At 35.7% G+C, this 21211-nt stretch overlaps 1 protein-coding gene and 1 pseudogene across 4 annotated transcripts in view; one reads left to right on the forward strand and one right to left on the reverse strand.

The window, feature by feature from the left end:
- Positions 1–1159: 1159 nt before the first annotated feature.
- LOC119535417 lies at positions 1160–9106 on the reverse strand (annotated as a pseudogene).
- Positions 9053–21211, forward strand: part of PHF14 (PHD finger protein 14) — a 257760-nt gene continuing 245601 nt past the window's right edge. For all 4 annotated transcript variants that reach the window (XM_037836790.1, XM_037836792.1, XM_037836791.1 and 1 more), the window contains exons 1-3: positions 9053–9211; positions 9694–9804; positions 17069–17862. In XM_037836790.1, the coding sequence (XP_037692718.1) occupies position 9211; positions 9694–9804; positions 17069–17862 (906 nt within the window). In that variant the 5' untranslated portion in view covers positions 9053–9210. The remainder of the gene's footprint in view (positions 9212–9693; positions 9805–17068; positions 17863–21211) is intronic.

Here is a 21211-nt window from a genome sequence, read left to right on the forward strand (position 1 = left end):
TAACTGAACTTGAAGTTTTATTCTGGGAAGAAACACTGTTTCCATCCCTTGGAAAATGGGAGTGCTATGTGGCTTTGTTCCTTCTAATTAATTACTCAGCCTATTTTCCAAGGCTTAGCCCTTTTTGCCTGCCTCATTATCTCTCATCTGAGGGTTTTGCAGAAGCTTTATTGAAAAAACTCTCTTTAAAGGTGTTTTAGTTTCTTTGATGGCTCAACCAAATACAATGGGTTGGCTTAAACAATGGGAGTTTTATTGGCTCATGGTTTTGAGAATAACAGAAGTCCAAATCAAGACATCATCAAGGCAATGCTTTCTTCCTGAGGATTGGTGTTCTGGTGCTGGCTGATCCTTGGTCCTTGGGTGATCCTTGGTCCTGGGTTGCTCTGTCACATGGCAGTGTACGTGGTGGCCTCTCCTGGCCTCTCCCTACTCTTCTGGAGTCTGTGGATGCTCAGCGTCTTGCTTCCTGTGGCTTTCTCTCTGCCTGAATTTCATTCTGCTAATAAAGGACTCCAGCAAGAGGGTTCAGACCCATCCTGACTGAAGTGAGCCAAGCCTTAACTGAAGAAACCTCATCAAAATGTCTTACCTGCAAGGGATTCACACCCACAGGAATGGACTAAGTTTAAGAACATGTTTTTATCTGGGGTACATAGCTCCAAACCACCACAGATAAATACTCTTTTTCACCTGGATAAGATTATTAGCTTCTTAGTCTCTTGGTTTTTTTTTTCAATCTGGGCCCACCTCCATTACTAACAAAATCTCTCCATGCCCTCAAAAATTTGTTGCTGACACTCCTCTCAGGTTAACAGCAGTACTATGGTTTTATGCCTTTAATTTTTATGTATCTTCTGTCATTCCAGTGAAATTTCAGGAGGGTGGAGAAGAAATTCACATGTTCACTTAGCCACTGTCAAAAAAAACTCTTATTCTTAGATTTATAACAAACAAATTGTATTTTTCTGGCAGCTTACAAATTTCTTACAGCTTCCCCCTCAAACCAGATAGGACAATTGAATTTTTTTTTTCATTTCTCTTATTTGATTTCCCCCAAACACACCATCTTTCTACCTTTAAAACTGCTAATGTAAAAATACTTAATTTTGGGGGAGTGTGGGGAAACAAATGGAAATAAGTAAAAAACATCTTCACATTAATCATTCTTTTCATACATTTCAAATTTGTACTTAAATGCATTTCTCCTCCTGGACATCAGAAAGAACACCTGGGTATTCTGGGAGAAGTCTGTATTTCTCTGTATCAATTTCTGGAAAAAATGTCACTTTCAAATTCCTGCCTGATCCTTGTCAGGAACAGTCTAAGATGGCCTGGCTGATTCATGGCTTCCTTATATACAGAGCTGCCTCCCACTATCCAAACCATATCTACTTTATTTGCAAATTCTGGTTGCTCAATAAGTTTTAAGGCATCATCCAGACTTTTGGCAAGAAAATGTGCTCCTTTTGGAGGTTTCTTGAGTTCTCTACTGAGAACTAAATTTATTCTGTCCTTTAAAGGCTGATTCTTCTCAGGAATGGAAAACCAGGTCTTTCTAACCATAATCACCAAATTGTTTTTACTTTCCACAGAAGAGGTTGTGGTAATTCTTTGAAAATAATGCTTGAATTCATTCCTGAGCAGGGGCCAGGACAAGTCTCTGTTCTTGCTGATGCTTCTGGGACATAGCGATGAAGCAGTTTAGTGGACGAAGCAGTTTAGTGACCAAAAGTGGTAGTAAATCTCTCCAAGCTTGCTCATCTCACCTGAGCTCCCCTATTGCATTATTATTTTTTTTTTTTTACTTTTTTAATGCAACCTTTTTGAGATATATTCATACACTATACAAACCATCCAAAGTATACAGTCACCCACAGTATCATCACATAGTTGTACATACATCCCCATGATTAATTTTAGAACATTTTCATTACTCCAGAAAAAAATAAAAATAGGAAACCCAAATCCTTTCATACCCCTTATCCTTCCCCCTTTTATTGACCCGTAGTATTGGTGTGGTACATTTGTTACTGTTGACTTGAAGTGGGGTCCCTTTCCCTTAATCCCAAAACATCTGCAAAGCAATAGTGTTGTGTAAACAGCATTAGGCCATAAGAGGGGGGAGTGAGACTGGGCCTGTACCAGTTAAAGAAATCAAAACTTTACCGTTTAGGGGAGGCAAAGCTGTGGTTGCACGCATCAGCCAAGCGTAACCCTTTTAACAATAACTGCTCCATTTCCAAGTGAAACTTTTTGTAACCCTTTAATAATCAATAGCTGCTCCAGTCCCAAGTGAAACTCTTTGTGAAATTGTTTTTGTGAAATTGTTTTGTATGATCAATAACTGCTCCAGTTCCAAGTGAAACTCTTTGTGTAATTGTTTTTGTGATCAAGAGCTAAACTGCCAACTCTGCTTCTGTTAGAATAGCTTGCTTGCTTGCGTTTCTAGGATACGGTTTCTGTCTATATAAGGCACCAGTGCACACAGGTGGGGGCTGCTTGCTGAACTCCCTGCGTGGAGTGAGAGACAGCAGCCGCCTGCTAGCTGGCTAATAAAAGGCTCTTTAAATTCTGTTTGGCTGTCTCGGACTTTAACTTGCGGGCACCGTAACAGAATGAAAGAATATTAAAGTATTACTGTTAACTATAGACCATAGTTTTTAATATGTACTATTTGTCCCATATACCCCTTTATCAACTCCTTGTAATAGTGTCATACATTTGTTCTAGTTCATGAAAGGCCTTTTTTTTATATTTGTACAGTTAATCACAGTCATCATTCCCCACAAGATTCACTGTATTATACATTCCCATCTTTTAACCTATAACTTTCCTTCTGGTGGAATACATGACTCTAAACTTCCCCTTTCCACCACATTCAGACATCATCCAGCACTGTTAATTATTCTCACAATAATGTGCTACCGTCACCTTTATCCATTTCCTAATATTTTAGTTCAACCTGGTTAAACATTCTGCACCTATTAGGCAGCCACTCCCCATTCTTTAGCCTCATTCTATATCCTGGTATAGAATTCTATGAGTTTACATATTATAATTAGTTCATATCAGTGAGTTCATACAATATTTGTCCTTTTGTGTCTGACTTATTTCACTTAACGTAATGCCCTCAAGGTTCATCCATGTTGTCACATGCTTCAGGACTTCATTCCTTCTTACTGCTGCATAATATTCCACATTTTGCTTATCCATTCATTGGTTGATGGACCATTGGGTTGTTTCCATCTTTTGGCAATCGTGAATGCTGCTATGAACATTAGTGTGCAAATGTCTGTTCGAGTCCCTGCTTTCAGCTCTTCTGGGTATATCCTGAGTAGCAGGATTGCCAGATCTTAAGACAACTCCATATTTAGTTTCCTAAGGAACTGTAAGACTGTCCTCCACAGTGGCTGTACCATTTTACATTCCGACCATCAGTGAATGAGTGTTCCAATTTCTCTACATCCTCTCCAACACTTGTAGTTCTTATTTGTTTAATAGCAGCCATTCTAGTAGGTGTGAGATGCTATCTCTTTGTGGTTTTGATTTGTATTTCCCTAATAGCTAGGGAAGCTGAGCATCTTTTATGTGCTCTTTAAGCATCTGCATTTCCTCTTTGGAAAACTGTCTATTAATGTCTTTCACCCATTTTTAAAATTGGGTTGTTTGTCTTTTTATTGTTGAGTTGTAGGACTTTTTTTTTTTATATTCTGGATACCAAACCCTTATCAGATATGTGGTTTCCAAATATTTTCTCCCATTGAGTTGGTTGCCTTTTCACGTTTTGACAAAGTGCTTTGGAGCACTGAAGTGTTCAATTTTGAGGAGTTCCCATTTATCTTCTAATAGACATTTTAAGGCTGTACTTTTCCCTGTAGTACTACTTTAGCTGTACTTTTGAGAAGAAGGCTTTTTATTGTTCATTTCTAGATTGTCTTGATTTCAGCTAGGATTCCTTTTTAACCTGAGAGATATTTAGAATAATTTTGGTTTTTCTAATCTTGTGTTTATAATTTTGCGTTTCAGTGTAGTTTGAGCAGAGAATTTGGCTTTTATGGTTACTACTTTTTGGAGTGTTTTTAAGACTTTTTCTTTTTCCTTTTGGTTGGAACTGGGATTGGAACCACATAGCCCATGTGCCTCGTGCTGTATTATGCCTCTTCTGAGGCCACTAATGAGCCCTAGCCAACTGTCTTCACCTCTCTGGACCAAGAATAACCAAGCCAAGGGGATTACATTCCAGCTCTTTATGATCCAACTCTTTTGCTTTATTCAGGTGGAGACATCAGATTCTTCTGTTTCCATGGCAGTGAGGTAACCTCAGGGTATTTCCTTGCACTTTTATCTGGTGAAACAGGATTAATCTCTCCAGACTGAGGCGTGAGGGGTGTTTCCTCAGAGGAGGTATTTACAGGTTTACCAGACAATGTAGGGTTTATTTCTTCAGGTGGAGGTTGGATGGCAGATTCCTCAGGGCAGATCATTACAGGTTTATCTAGAAGTAGATGCCTCTACAATAATAGTTGGAGACTTTAATACACCACTCTCACCAATAGATAGAACACTGTGGAAATATACAAGTCCAAATTCCATTGGGTGGCCTGCAAACTGGGAATGCTGATGAAGGATTTCTACTTCATTGCTTTTTGAGGGAGCAGTTCAAAAGAACATTTCTAAATATAAATCTTCTGGTTTTTATAATAATTGTTGGTGCTTGTACAGTCACATGTTCAGCTTGCGTCGTTGGACACATTTGAGGATATTAAGAATATTCTTTAGCAAAATAATACATTAAGGCTGTTTATGGTTGCTGATATTAGGAAATAATTACTCTCATAATATGTGCAATATTGCATGAATACCTTAAATTTGAATACCTGGCAGATAGACCAAAAGAGAAACATGAAAAATTATATAATACAAATAGTCTAAGAAGCTTTGCAGATCATTAAGAGAATCAAATTTTTCCTTATTAAAAATGCTATGAGTAATTTATGCAGATATGCAGAGAAATAGTACAGGTGATGCTGTTATAGCCAGTTATAAGCAAATAAAGAGAAATTCTTTAGCTTATAAGAACAATATCAATGCAATATCCCTTTAAATATAGATGCAAATATTCTTAACAAAATACTAGCAAACTAAATCCAGCAACATATAAAAATACGTATACACCATGACCAAGTAAGATTTATTCCAGGAATGCAAGGTTGCTTCAACATACAAAAATCAATCAATTAGCACATTACTAGAATAAAGGATAAAAAACACATGATCGTCTCAGACACAGAAAAAGCATTTGACAAAATCCAACACTCTTTCATGGTAAAGACAATCTGCAAACTAGAAACTGATAAAGGGTGTCTATAAAAAATCCATAGCTAGCATCACATCTATTGACTGAAATCTTTCTCTTAAGATCAGAAACAAGACGATGTCTATTCTCACCACTTCTATTCAACAGTGTTCTGGAGATCCTAGCCAAGGAAAATAGAACAAGGAAAGTAAATAAAAGTCATGCAGAAAAGGGAGGGTAAAGTCAAAACCCTTCATTTAATGTCATTTCCTGGATATTGTATTTAACTTTTTGCTGACATCTCATTGGCTAGAACTTAATTACACAAGCATACATAACTACATGCAAAGCTCTATTCTTGGAAAGGATGTGTTTTGCTGAAATTTGGGGATTCTGTTTTTGAGGAAAAAAAGGGAGAATAGATATTGCGCAACAGCTAGCAGTCTTCCACATTTATGAAATGCAAATCAAAAGAGCAATTAGCTATCTCTTTTACTTTTTTCTATCTTTGCTTCCCTCCCTCCCTCCTTCCTTCCTTCCTCCTTTCTTCCTTCCTTCCTTCTTCCTTCTTTCCTTCTTAACAAATAGATTGCAAATGTTTAAAAGATTGCTGATCTAAATGCAATATGGTATTCTGGATCAGATCCAGGAACAGAAAAAGGACATTTGTGGAAAAACTAATAAAATCCAAATAAAGTCTAGAGTTTAGTTAATAGTATTGTATGAATGTTAATTTCTTAGTTTTAATAAATATACCATGGTTATGTAAGATACTGACATTACGGGAAATTGGGTGAGAAGTATATAGGAACTCACTACTTTCATGGCAATATTCAGTAAACCTAAAATTACTTCAAAATTGAAATTAAAGAAAAACTATTGCTAATATCCAGTGACCAGGGATTGTGGAAAATTGGAAGAAACTTTCATGTGCTCTTGAGGGGGGAAATAAATTAGCCCAAACTGATCTTAGAGAGCATTTAGACATTATTTATTAAATATAAAGTTACGTATTTTGATTCAGTATATCTACTTGTAGCAAATTGCTTTACAGAAACACAGATTCTAGTTTTCCCTTTTAGATTATTCATCATAATTATACCTCATGAATATTGAAGGTAGTTGACAGAAAGTGGAATGTTTGGTTTTATAATATCAGAGGTGAAACAATACATGGTACAGTTGATGTTTAAAGCAGAATGGAAGTAAAAGTTCCCGGAGTCAAGTTGGTGAAATAACTAAGTTGCTAGGCTTTTCACTGGAGGAATAATGGAACTGAAAGCTAGTAGAGAGTATGATGGATGGGGTACTCCTTTGGATCTTGAGAAAATGAGGTGTGGGAGAATGAGTGACTTCCATTTGAGAGGTTTGCAGAGTAATTGTTTCCATTTTAGACAAGGAGGTATAAGAAAACATTGAAGCAGAAGAGGGTTTGCTAAGTAGGTTTATTAATTTTGGAATGGAAGTTTGGACAGCAAGATAGAAAGGTTTGCTAGGGCACATAAAGTCATGGGACCAGAGGTTCAGAGAGATTGGAGGAGTTTATATTTTTAGCAGTGATGGGGAAAACAGAGATACGAGATTGCAATTTAATTGGGACAATGAATGTCATGGTGGTATGGTATGGGACACTAGAGGTAGTCCAGCCTTTGGGAAATCAGATTCTCAGCTTATTCTTGTTCTTAACTATGGGTATTTGCTTATGTTTCTTTGGTCTGGAACATCTGTCTTAGTTTGCCAGGTTTCTATGACAGATACCACACAATGGGTTGGTTTAAATAAGCATTTATTGGCTCATGGTTTCAGAGACTAGAAGTTGACAGGCAATGCTTTCTCCCCAAAGTCTGTAGCATTCTGGTCCTGGGTTGCTGCAATCCTTGGGGTTCCTTGTCTTGCATTTCTGCCTCCTGTCACATGGTGATCTCTCTCTCTGTGCCTGCTCTTCTGATTTCCCTTGACTTCCAGTTTCTTGCTGTGTGGCCTTCTCTGACTGTGTATGAATGTCTTCTGCTTATAAAGGACTTCAGTAATAGGGATCAAAGCAAGTCCTGATTCTGTTAGGCCACACATTAACTAAAAATAATATCTTCGAAAGCTCCTATTTACAATGGGTTCACACATGAATGCAGATTAGCATTAAGAACATGTTTTTTGAGGACGTACATAATTCAGTCTACCATAACATCAGTTTCTTTTTCCCTATTCCCCTGGCCTGTTCAGATATCTTGTGTCTGGGTCCATATACAATTAGGAAGCCTTCCCTTAATGTCTCTGGCACTCTTAACATGTATATTTTTTCCCTTTCTCCAATATACAGTAATTGTCTGTTCACTTGTTTGTATCAACCACTATACCTTAAGCCCTGGTTGGGGAGACACAAACAACTATCTTGTAGAGGGTATAACCTGTAGGTTAACATTCTATAGATGGCACCAAATATTTATTCAACTATAACCTTATAAAGTTTAATTCCAGTTAAATATTACAAAAGTACTCAACATATTTCTTCACATAATAAGCCTCACTACTGCATTAGATGATTTGATTCCTAAAAATTTGATCTATAGTCGTTCATAACATTTCCCCATGTTAAAAACATTGCTACTTACTGTATATTTGTGGAATAAATGAATAAATTGAATCAGCTTTCTCCAGACCCTTCTCTAAAAAAGTTAACCTGTATGTGAAGAAACATGGCCATTGCAACTGCTAAGAGTGCTATATCCTCGTGCTTTTATGGATTTAACAATTTATCTTAAAAAAAAAAATCTCCAAATGGATGCAAGACACTATTAGACATTCATCTGCACACAGAATCTGGGTTAAAATGCAATATACTTGTGAGAAGGAGTATTTTCCCCTATGTATATTCTTTCCCTTTTTCTCTTAGCAACACTAAGTATATGCTTTATTTGTGTGGGAATTTCTGTCCACAGTACAGGCATTATAACCATAGTAAATTAATAGACTTTAATGGATACTTTTTTCTCTCCTTGATTTTTAATTTTCAAAGCAGCAATTAAACATGTTCTAATATGATTCCCACTTTGCCCTCTTCCAGGAAATTAAATTTTCACAAGTTCCAAGATATTTTTAGAGATGAAATTTATAGAAACAAGTAGAACAGGGCTGTCGCATTATGTTTTTTTGGTAATGACTTAAGGCAGCAAACGTCCCTTTACAGAAAGTTTGTTCTAACAAATCCTTAAAAAAACAACAAAGCAGAAACAGAAATTGTCCTCCAGCTGATTTCGGCTGAAGGACGGATTTGGTGCGGAATGGGCGGAGCCTCAGAGGTTTGAGGGCGGAGCCGTACGGGGTTGGGGTTCGGATTGATTGGCTCCCGCTGCGTACTACTCGGCTCTGCTTGGCTCCGTCTCAGTTCCCGCTAGCCTTGGAAAGCGGCGGGGAGGCTAGCGCACGCGCTCTAGGCTCCTGTTCCTCACAGTTTGCCTTCTGCCTTGTGTTTTCACTTCCTTCTTCTCAGAGCTGTATCCGGGTCGTTGCTTTGTCTATTGTTTCAGGCAGCCGGCCTTGGACTGTGCAAGTTCTGAGTCTCTTGTGGCTGTTGGTGCAGGCTAATAAAGTTTTCTTTCTTTTATTATTTCTTTCAGTTTTAAAAGGGGAAACGGACGCCCCAGGGCCTCCGGGTGGGCCGCGCCGCCTGGACCCGAGGGCGTCTCTAGCGGGGGAGCGCCGGGGCGGGTTCTGAGAGGACTTGGAGGGGGTGGGGGGCGGGAGGGAACCCACGAGGCTGCTCCGGGGGCGTCCCGGCCTGGTCAGCGGCCCGCTGATTTTAAATAGCATCCTTCGAATTTATTTCCGCGGCTCCACTCGCAGACCTCGGCGCTGCCTGGGCTCCCGCGGACTCTCCTTAGGTCTCTTCCAAACGACCACCTCACGGATTCCTTAGTAAGTGTACGCGAGGCCTCCGCCGGGAGAGAGGTTTCTTTCATCCCCTTAAGAGTCAAAGAGGGAGGGAGCAGGACGGGATGGGTACTGGTGGGGAGCTGGAACCTTCGTGGACGCTCCCCCTCTACGGTCCGCGGAATGAACACGCCTTCTTTAATTTCCGGGGCTTTGCATTTTCCTTTGCATTGACTATTATAAATGAGGGATTGTGAGGGCGTTGCAGAAACATCACCGCAAGATGCTTAAGTAGAGAGTCAGCTTCGATTTTGGTCGGCATGGATTCACCTGGCCCGCACCTGGGATCTGGAGCTTCTCCTGGAGCTGCCTGGCCCTCTCTGGCTCATGTCCCCGCCTCAACCTCTCTCAGACACCTTTTGCAGAGAATAAAATTAGATAAATATCCCGTGCATGAGGGCATCTTTATCTTCTCTCAGTGCTTGGTGTGATTATGAATGACAAGGAAATGTTTTTCTTTTTAACAGTGGATCGCAGCTCCAAGAGGAGGCAGGTGAAGCCTTTGGCAGCTTCTCTGCTAGAAGCTCTCGATTATGATAGTTCAGATGACAGTGATTTTAAAGTTGGAGATGCCTCAGGTAAATGTTTCCTTCTCTCTTCTCTTTTCGCAGCTTTCTGGAGTTAGGCTTACTTCCAGACTTTTTTTTTTTTTTCAAATTTAAGAATCAGCTTTGCTTAAAGTGACAATTTGAAGTTAAAGCGCGTAAACGTTATTTATTTTATCCATTTGATTTTCCACATTTCCCTAAGATCCTATCACAGAGTACTATCATTGCTTGTTTTTGTTGATACTTAACTCAGAGCTAATTAGCAGGCAGGGAAGGACTTATTCCAAAGATACAAAAGGATTTTTTCCCTTCCACACCTTAAAATATATGCTTATTTCATGGTTAAAGAAAAAAAATCAAGGGCTGTCCTGAAGTGGAATAATATCCTGAGGGTAATGTGGGCCAGGAACAGCCCATAAGCAGGATTCTTCTTTTCAAATCACTTATCACTCTCTGAAGGGAGTTGTGTTTTTTGTCCAGAAGCTCTCCTACTGGAATAAAATTGACTAGAGTAAAAATTGTAACTTTGAATTATAGTAGGTGCTGGACCTTACGGATTGGGCCCTTTGAAAATCTCTGAGGTATAAGCATGCACGATTGTTCATCCTATTTTATGATTTTAAAAATAATTAACTTTTAAAGAATGTAATACATCACATTGTACAAAATTGGAAAATAAATAAAAGTATGGTTTTCCTTTGCATTTTCTGCTCAGTGTAACTCATCTATATTTATTTGTATGTTAAATTTTAATTGAAGGAAACCGAGAAGCACAAAAATTATGTTTAGATAATTATGTGGAAAAAACTAATAAACACAATAAAAACACAAATCACTTATATTTCTGCCCCGTTTAGTGGAAATGTAAGTAAAGTTAAAAATTAACAAATTTCATCCCTTTATCAGTTTTAAATAACCTGCCAGAGAATTTACAAGGCTTAGTTAGAGAGCTCTCCTTCCAGCTGGTTTACTTTGCTTTCTCATATTAGGATGTAAGAAGGGATGAAATTAAGTTGTGCTATGTCATTATTACTTTTAATGCCATCAACAAGCAGAATTTTCATTGTGCTTTATTAAGAATTTTTCTTATCCCTAATCTCATTTATATTTTTGTAATAACTCAGTGAAAGAGGTTGTTTTGCAGATACAGACAAGTTACTGAGCTTGAAGAACTTACCTGGGGTCACACAGGTGGTGGTGGATCTAATTCATGTCTTTTGACTTCAAAATTTAAAATTTTTTCATTGCTCAGTTTCCAGGAAGAGATAGTAGTAATCATAAATTGAAATTACTTGGATTCTGTGGTTACCCAATTTAGTTCACTCCAAGCGGTCAGGAATTGATAAATCTTTGCTTCTCAGCTCTTTCACCTTTCTCCCATTTAGTCGGTTCTCTGATATTCGGTGATTCCAAAGAAGGTAAAGAAAGGGAAGTTCTTTTGGTGAAACTTGGGCAGATAAGAATATTTTTGTTGGCTAGAATGTAGTTTTTAGTTTGTTGTGGTACAAGTTGCAAACTGAGACAAAAGTAGTTGGATTTCAGAAGCTATGAATTCTTTGAATAGCATTATGGGAGAAACTCCAACGCTATTGAATAATCCATAATTCTTTTTGTCACAATAAATCTTGACTTTGTAGATAATTTTTTTCTTTTTGTTTATTGAGATGGAGTCATTTACAGGTATCACTTCTTTTTACAAGGAATAAAACAGTCTAATAATACAAAGATAAACTACCTTCTCAAAATAGTTTATCACATTAAGCTAAAGAGAGATTCCTGACCTAATCATCCTAATTCAGCTCCTAATCAGAGTTGATGGGAACTATCTATTATTTGTGAAAACTGGTAATTTATTTATTTATTTTTTTTAATAATTTGAGTCCTCTTCAGGGTGATGTATATACTTTCTGTCCCCTGTTGTAATACCTAATCATCTGCACTGGTATTTTGCCTCCCTGCTCCCCTGGTAGGCTTAAATTTGCGACCTTCTGTGGTCAGTCATTGTTTCACAATTATTTTAATTATCTGGATAATAACTTTAATTACCTGGGTAATTCTTGATGTATTTTTGTAAATGGGAGTTACTTGAAAGTGATTTCATTTAAAATAATTAACATTCAAAAGAAACTTGATCATAATCCATTCTTGCTTCAGGTGTATTGGTGCCCTCCTATAGCTGAGATGTTGGCTTAGCCTAGATTACTGATAATTCCTGTTTAAATCTTTTCTCTGTCTGAGATAGTATGTTTAATTGGGTTTTATAATTAGTTAACTGGGCTTAATCGGAAATAAGACATGAGACATTTCACTGATTTTTAAGCATTCTGAGGTTGTGGAGATGAAACTGGAGGTAGAGAAACAGTAGCTTAATTTATCTGTCTGGATCATACTTTCAAACACCCTTTAGAAACAAACTGCTGACTTTGAAGTTAATGTTAAAATGATTTGATTGCTTGGTCTCAATTTTTGTTAGGTGAATTCTGTGCATCAATATCTTCTGATCTTCATCTTGAAGTCTGAAATTCTGACTACAAAGCTCTTTATATTTCTATTTGGCTTTAGAAATAAATTTAGAAAACACTGACATTATATACAACAGCCTTGTCAATACACATAATTTTCTTCAGATATTTCTTAGCTGGTAAAATAGAAAAAAAATCAATGTTACTGGAAAATGAGATAAGATTGCCAATAAGATTGGCAAGTGATTATCGATAAAGTTAGTAATTATAAGCCTCTATCTTTAGAAAAATAAGAAACTGAGACTAGTTTATCTTATATCCCTAAAGTGAAAGCAGAATAAAATTTCTCATTTTTGATTGAGGATGGACAATAGGTAAAATTTAACATTGATAAGTTAAGAAATGGGGTATAAATATATTAGAATTATAATATAATAAATATATTAGAATTCTGGTGATAATCATCAGAAGAACCATACTTAGAAATATTAGGTGGCACTGTTTGAAATTACCAGTTTTGCAGGTCTAAAACAGTTGAATATTGACAGTTTCATGGTTAACCTTAGTTAAATTGGTTTTATTTTGAGACTGGGTCTGGAGTTAAGCATAAGACAGGAGATTTAATAATCTGATATATATTTATGTATATCAGATTATTAAATCCATATTAAATATATATATGTTGTGATTTTAAAGATATGGGTATGTGTTATTTTTTATTAAACAAGACAAACTTAGCAATGCTATGCCTCTTTCTCAGCTCCCCTATCAAAGGAAAAATGTTAACTTTAGTTCTTGAGTTGTGGTTAGTTAGGCAAGATTGCGGGAAAATAACTGGAAGAAGAGTCAAGATGAGGCTTTGCTTTATAGTGTTTTGTGCTTAATCTAACTTTGGGTAAGTGGTTCAATATATGTTCATTAAGCTGTGGCTTTGCATAGCACTTTGTGGTGAATCTGCAAAGGGATAATGATATTAGAATTATTATTGTAAGGGATAGATGAGACAAGGCATGCTTGATTTGTTATATCAGTTATGTAATTCAGGTCTTTCAAAGGAGATGAGGCTACTTTAGACTGGTTTGATCTAGAAAAATTTCATTAAGGAGATGAATTGAACTATAAACTGAAGGACATACAAGATTTAGATAAACAGCAGTCTAGGTGGGAAAAACATTAAGTGTAAGTAAAGGTGTGGATTCTGAGAATGTCAATTTTATTTGGGGGTCATGACTGAAGAAAAGAATAGTAGAAGAGATAAGCCTTGGAAAGTGGAAGGAGGGCAAGATGAGGCATTACATTCTAGTCCAGGGTTTCTTAATTTTGACACTATTGGCGTTTTGTGTTGGATAATTCTTTTTTGTGGAGGGACTGTCCTGTGCATTTTGGATATTTAGCACTGTCCTTGGCCTCTAACCTACTAGATTTCAGTAGCACCTCCATCATCTCCTGGGGATCATGTCCCCATTTGTGAATCACTTCTCTCCATTTTTCCAGAAAAGCCAAGATGACACAACCTGAACTATAGTCAGAGGTAGAGATTGAGTTGATTAGACTTGACTTGTTGCTCTTTTTAAGAGATGCGTCAAAGATGGCCCCAAGATGATTATACTGAATAACAAGTAGACTCTAGATCTGTTATCTGTTGTATATATTTATAGTTCTAATCACTTTTGCACTAAATCAATGAACACAATTAAGTAGATAAAATTGATGAAAAAAATGATTCTTTATATTGTGAAGTTAACATAAAACTGAATTGAGTCATGTTGATTTTATTGTTTAATATTTATTTATTATGGGGAAACATAAGCATTGATTATAATGGTATTGATGGTTGATATTGGCTAAATTTTTTTTATTTTGTTTTATAATATTGTGAATGGATTCTTGAAGGTTGGCTTTTTAATTCTATAAAAAAATTCTTTAATTGTCTGTTAGGTGAAAAGCTGTTATTTAGAGAGATTCTGATATATTGTGCATTTGAGAAAGTTTTCTACCTTTGATTTAACTGAAAAGGAAGTAGGAATTTCAATTTTAAAGAATTTTTTTCAGTGTAAAAAGGTTTATTGTAGACTTGGAATGAACTGTCCTTATGCCTGGGGATACCTTTATTTGAAGTGGCTAGTCCATTTCTCTGGTCTATTATTATTATTGTTTTTTTTTAAGGTGTAGGAATGATGGATTTGAAACTTGGCACAGAGTCATTCTTTGAGTTTGTAGACTTGGAAATCTTTTTTGCAGCTTAAAAAAATATAGTTATATATAGCGAAGGATCCTGGTTTTTCTCATTGTCATATTACTGAGGTGTTCTTGTAACTCAGTATTCTTAATCTCTGTCCCTCAAATGCATATGTACTGAAAAGAAGGATGACTCATCAGATGAAGTTATTTTTCAGAAGTTAAAAATAAGATTTGGTAGATTTTTATCTTTGGAGTTGTTGTATGGTTATTGTAGTATTTTTGGTGAATGAAGGGTTAGGTAACCAATTATGATTTGGATTTGTGGAAAAATTTCATATTCTTCTATTAATATGTTATTAAGTGTAAAGCATTTAAATCTTATTTTTAACTTGCTTTCTATTCAGGCATGATTACAAAACAAAAACAGACTTAAAGAGTATCAATTTCTCTCTACTTTTAATAATAATTAATGGGCATTAGCAACAATAACCAAAACAGGACTGCAAAAATCCCTGGCATTTTATAAAATTTACCAAATAATAGTAAAGTTGGATTGGCCTCAGTTTTGATCAGGTACCCACATTTCTGCCCCAATCAATCTTACTTTTGTATCTACTTTAACATTTTCATTGTTAAAAAGACTTCTACAATATGGATCAAGAAGAAAAATAGCTTTTCTTTTTCACCCGCATCTCCCAGTCTTTTTAATTATGGCATTTCAGTTTTCTTAAGTCATTGTACACGAGACCCTTTTTAACCTTAGAAGTGTTTAGTCAGCCCTGCTAATTATATATTTGATCTTTATATTAAAAATGCCTAGAAATTATTTTTTTAAAAGAGGGCTTTCTTGGAAGGTTGGGTTTAATTGTTCTGAATGGTTTAAACATCATAACTTGCTTCATGGTTAGTAGTGTTGTTGGACTGAAGTCACCCCTTACAAATTGAAAAGTTTTTTTCCCAACTTTGGTACAAACTTGATGGCAGAACCTGACCATAACTGATAGGCATTTATTTGTAGTGTTTATTTGTTATGCTCTGTAATATTCATACTTTTTACTGCAGAAACAATGAATTTGATTTTAGGGTAGTTCCAGAGACTTCACTGGGGGTGTTAGTTTAATATATAGTGCATACTATGCTACCCTTCTTAAATCTGAAAAATTTTGAATTCTGGCCCCCAAAGTTCCATAAGGGATTATGGACTCGTATAGTATAGCTCTTATGTCCTGTGCAAGATTGTTTAGGATGAGAATATTTTTTTCTTTTTAGAACAGTATTGAGTAAGCTATAGATATCTGTATAGTAATCATGAGATTGAAAGTAATGACTATAGATCAGTCAACATCTGTTAAATGTTAAATAGCCTTTTTTTGTATGTGTGATTTAACTTGCAGAATATTTTATCATCAGGCATTTGTATATGTCTATTTTAGATACCAGACACTAATTACAAACAACTTCCTTTACTTTTAGTGCCTAGTAGCTGTTTCCCTCTTACAGTTAATTATAGAGGCTAAGGCTAGTTGAATTAATAGAAATTTAAATGGTGTGGAACACTGTTTTTACGTTATTTTATTATTACATTTTCCTTAGTTATAGGTGCAAAAAATTCATCATCCTACAGATTATATTGTTGGTGCTGGCCAAGACTTGACTGTGACTGGTTTCTTTTCCCACCTTCCCCTCTTCCCCCTCATCTTTCCCCATACCTCCTCTAGGCACCCCTGCAACTTAGATATTTTAGATTTTCATTTATTTGATTGGTTGCAAAGAGGATTAGAAGGCTATTGAGTAGAGTTGGGCTGAGAAGGATTGGGCTGTCCTAGGGAGGAATGAAAGAAACTTGATTGAGAGCTTATGGTCCTGTATGAGCGCTTTAATTCCTCAGCTGTTTTTCAGTAACTACTGTGTCTGCTCAGCTCATTTCTGAGATGAATTAATTTTTAAAATTCATCAATTCTTTTTATTCTAGGGGCTACAGTAGTTACAGCCTAGGATTTTTGGAATTTTGGTGATGCTTGATGATATGAACAGTATCAGAATAAGCAGGAAAATTGATAACTCTTCTTCACTTACAGCATCCATTATCTATGCCAATGCTGTTGTCTCTTTCACCTGTGTACTTGGTACTCCTAAAATTAATATGATATATTAGGGATGTGGTATAAGTTGTTATAAATATCTATGCTCAAATGAAGTAAATGAAGTTTTTTGGGCCAGATTTTTCTCGTTCTGGATGTGAATCTTTCAGTACTAGGTTTTGTCTGTTTATATTATCAGTATGTTAAATATAAATGCCCAATTTAAAAAGAAGCACATATACTTTTAGACAGAAAATTGTCTCTAGGGTACCGAATATAGCATGAACTTTATAACTCAAAATAGTGCTCCTTTCTTTAACACATATTTTAATTCAGAGTTATATATATTCATCTTCGGTATTGCTAATTGAACTAAAACCATTATACCAACTTCATTAATTTATTATTTAATCAGGTTGGGAATGTCTACCATTCTTTGACTTAAATTTGTTTATATTATTTTGCAAGTTACTCACAAATTTTGGTGGTTTCATTTTTGTCAGCGTTGTGTGTGTGTGTGTGTGTGTATGTATATACATATGTGTGGTTTTTTTCTCATATTTTCAACAGATTCTGAAGGGAGTGGTAATGGAAGTGAAGATCCATCAAAGGACAGTGGAGAAGGCTCCTGTAGTGATTCTGAAGAAAATATTTTAGAGGAAGAACTGAATGAAGGTATTAAAGTAAAAGAGGAACAGCTAAAAAATTCTGCAGAGGAAGAAGTAGTGTCATCAGAAAAACAGTTAATTAAAATGGATAAGAAGGAAGAAGAAGAGAATGGAGAAAGACCTAGAAAGAAAAAGGAGAAAGAGAAGGAAAAAGAAAAGGAGAAAGAGAAGGAGAGGGAGAAGGAGAGAGAGAAGGAAAAAGAAAAAGCAACAGTTTCTGATAATGTGGCTGTCTCTGCTGCTGCCGCCACACCTGCCACAAGTCCTCATGCCATTAACACATCTCCTTCTGTCCCTAGTACGACAGCCACGACAGAGGAACAAGTTAGTGAGCCAAAAAAGTGGAACCTTCGTCGAAACCGACCACTGTTGGATTTTGTATCCATGGAAGAACTGAATGACATGGATGACTATGACAGTGAGGATGACAATGATTGGCGACCTACCGTAGTGAAGAGAAAGGGGAGATCTGCCTCACAAAAAGAAGGAAGTGATGGGGACAATGAGGATGATGAAGATGAGGGAAGTGGGAGTGATGAGGATGAAAATGATGAAGGCAATGATGAAGATCATAGCAGTCCTGCCAGTGAAGGGGGTTGTAAGAAGAAGAGGAGTAAAGTTCTTAGCAGAAACAGTGCTGATGATGAGGAACTGACCAATGATAGCCTGACACTATCTCAAAGCAAGAGTAATGAGGTAGATCAACCCAATTTTTATGATATCTGTCTGTCTGGGGAAAAGGGAATTCTTCTCTAAATCACTCTACTCATTATATTAAGTGGCCTCCTTGAAATCCTATTTATAGACACCTATGGGGATGAATGAGCGCCCTAATTGTAACGTTTATTAATTTGTCAGCAAACTTTTTTCAGCATCTACTATTTGTCATTGCTTTCAGTGAGCTCACAATCACCGTCCTCAAGGAGCTCACGGTCTATATTTAGAGAAATTTTTTTTTTATATATCCATAGATTTGGGAAAGAGTAGAATTTTCCATTCCCCTTTCAATCCCCTTATCACGTTGCTCATAGGACTGCTGAATAATGCTGAGTGGATTATGAAAGCAAAGGTCACCTTTCTTTCAATTTACTTATGACCATATCTACATAGAGTTTTAGTGTACTTTAGAGTAGAGCAACAAACAGGTCAATGGTTGTCTCAAACTTTTAGAGATTTAATTTAAACATTAATTCCCTACCAGTTGTAGTACCTATCACCTAAATAGCCACTAAATCTTTGCTTTATATATGTGGGAGTAAATATGAACTATATTTGCATATATTTAGTAAGTTCTTTCTTCAAGGAAATAAAAAAAACAAAACAAACCACATTTCTGTTGATTATCATAAAACATAAAAGGCTCAGTTCTTCCACTTGAAATACAACTGCCGAAAGTTAGGTTTATCCATTGGGCCCAGAGATGCAACATTCAAGACTTCACTCAAACACATTTGTGTTTCATTGTCTGTGTGTTTATGTATATGTTCTTCTTTAAAAGAAAGATTGAGTTGTCATCTTACATGTAGATGTACCTGTTACATCACATGTAGAGCTATAATTAAGTCTGTCATTTCTGTCAATGTGTTTATAGTCACTAAAATTCACTTCTTTGCCAGATACTTTTTTTTGTTTTTACATTTCATTTAAGTAGGTTAAACTATAGAAAGATTTTCCTTCCTATGCTTTATTTGTTCTTTCACATCTCTTAAAAATTTTACATAGGAGTGATTATCTATTTTAGTTTTATTTAAAAATTTGGAAGTTTTCTTATCAAAATAATATATAGTAGTCTTTGAGGGTTTGAATGTCAGTAAAGATGAAACAGCAGTTTATATTTTAGATAATAAACATCAGTTAACTTCTAGGTTGTCCACTTTCATATGAAAAATGTTGCCTACTTCCAATGCCATCCTAATTCTCTTACCTTTAGGAAAAGCATAATGGTCATTTGGGATATAGTATGTATTTATAATGATGAAACAGGCAGTTCCTTATTACTGATGCCAACTTAGGGAAATAGGTATGGCAAATCCAATTGTTCTATTTGATTTATAGCATTTAGCACTTACTCTTTTTCTGCTTATTCTTTATCTATGTTAGCAGCATCACTTCCTTACTTCGTTTTTGTTAGGCTGACATTCACAAATAGTAGGATGGCTAATGACAGAAACATTGTGAATTAGATTTATGCTACTTTGTTGGGGATACTTGCATATGTTTAGAAGAACCTGCCATGTAAAATATATAAATTATCCATTTGTTAATAATCTGTAATTCATTAATATATTGCTTAAGAGGTTGCAGACTAACCTTTATAATAGGCGTAAAGGCCACATTGTGCTGTTTCGTTTTTATCACTGAAAGAGACTATTAAATAATGGGACCTTAAATATAGGTTAACCGTCCCAAAGATGTTCCAGGAATGAGATTCAAAGCGTTTCTTGGAAAAGTGCCCTGATAAAGTTGTCAAGAAGTTTCTTTTTATAGTGACTAAATCAGACTCCTCTTGTGTTAATTTATGTTAATTTTCTTCTTGCTCTACCCTATGCAGAAATATTTCTTTCAGATTAGTATTCTACCTAGAAGCTTAGTAACCATTTTCTCCCCAATACTTGATTATTCAAACTCTTTGATAGTTTTTTGATTATTCTGTTTCTACTTAAATTATGCCACTCAAAGCTAGATGTACATTTCTAACAAAAACCTAATCAATTGGGATTATTATTTTATCTTGTATTTCTGAGTTTCCTATTCGTATGATCTAGATGTTGTTAAAAAAATGACTAAAGTTAATCCTTATTACTTTGTGGCCAGTGTTGTGTCTTAATCTTCGGGGTTATTTTAGGTGCCAATATCCTGTCAAGTATCCATTAGATAGTTAATAAGTGTATATATTATTTTATTTGAAGTTTCATTTTTCTCTACTCTTACTTCAAGTTTTCAAATACCACTTTATGGTAGAGATAGCTGAAAATGTGGCTCCAAAAATACATGATGGAATTATGGTATTTTTAGTTTATAAGCAGGCAAATGTTTTTCTTGGCTGCTATGTCAAGTGTATTTGTAGGGAATTGATTTTGCATATCATTTCTTGGTAAATGATGCCCAGAAACTTTCATAATTTTGAAACTTCTCTTTTTTTTGATAGCGGGCTCTTTTATAACTATTGTTCTTAATGGCCTTACCATGCCCTGAAATACTTCAGAGCAGTGGTTCTCAAACTTTTTAAATTGAAGACTCCTCTTATTTCTTAAAAATTATGGAGGATCCCAATTATTGATTATGTGGATTATATCTATTGATACTTATCATTTCAGAAATTAAAACACAGAAATTTCAAAAACAAGACTAGAAGCTTTCAAGTTATCAGATCGATGACACCATCACACATCATACAGCTTCTGGAAAATGCCACTGTACACCTGTGAGTGAAAGAGTAAAAAGGGCAAAAAACATCTTGGTAGTACTATGAAAATGAGATTTGACCTGGAGGACCCCCCCCTTAAAGGGATTTCCCCAGATCATACCTTGAGAACTGCTGCTCTAGGATTGGGCATTTGAAAACCTCCATTATTTGCAAATGGGCACCTGCCTCTGTCAGTGGTTTTCTGGAATCTTTTGGATTCTGAATAATTCCCTTTGAATAGGTTATATGTCTTTTTCAACCTTTTTTCTTGAAACTTTTGAGTTTTTCCAAGGTTTTTTGCTCTTAAGTCTTGTGAAATGAATTTTTTTGGGGAGGGCTGTGTAGGATTTTCAGAGACTGAGTCTATTTTCAAGACTTTGAAAGTAGAATTTTGGATGAGAATTGATAAATGACAGAAAATCGTGTCAATAGAAATTTTCAGATGGAAATTTTTTATATTCTGAGTTTTAAAAATTTTACTTTTTGGTAAAAGGAAAAGCTGCTCTTTTCTCATAAAGAATATTTAGTATTGAGCCAGTTTGGGTATTTTTGAATTACTGTTTTATACCTGTGTTATATTCTTTACTTGGTAGAAATTTTTTAAATAAGAGGCTTTGTTATGTTCAGTAGTTTAGATGT

This window comes from Choloepus didactylus, chromosome 5 (genome assembly GCF_015220235.1).
Source record: "Choloepus didactylus isolate mChoDid1 chromosome 5, mChoDid1.pri, whole genome shotgun sequence".
Lineage (NCBI taxonomy): Eukaryota > Metazoa > Chordata > Mammalia > Pilosa > Megalonychidae > Choloepus > Choloepus didactylus.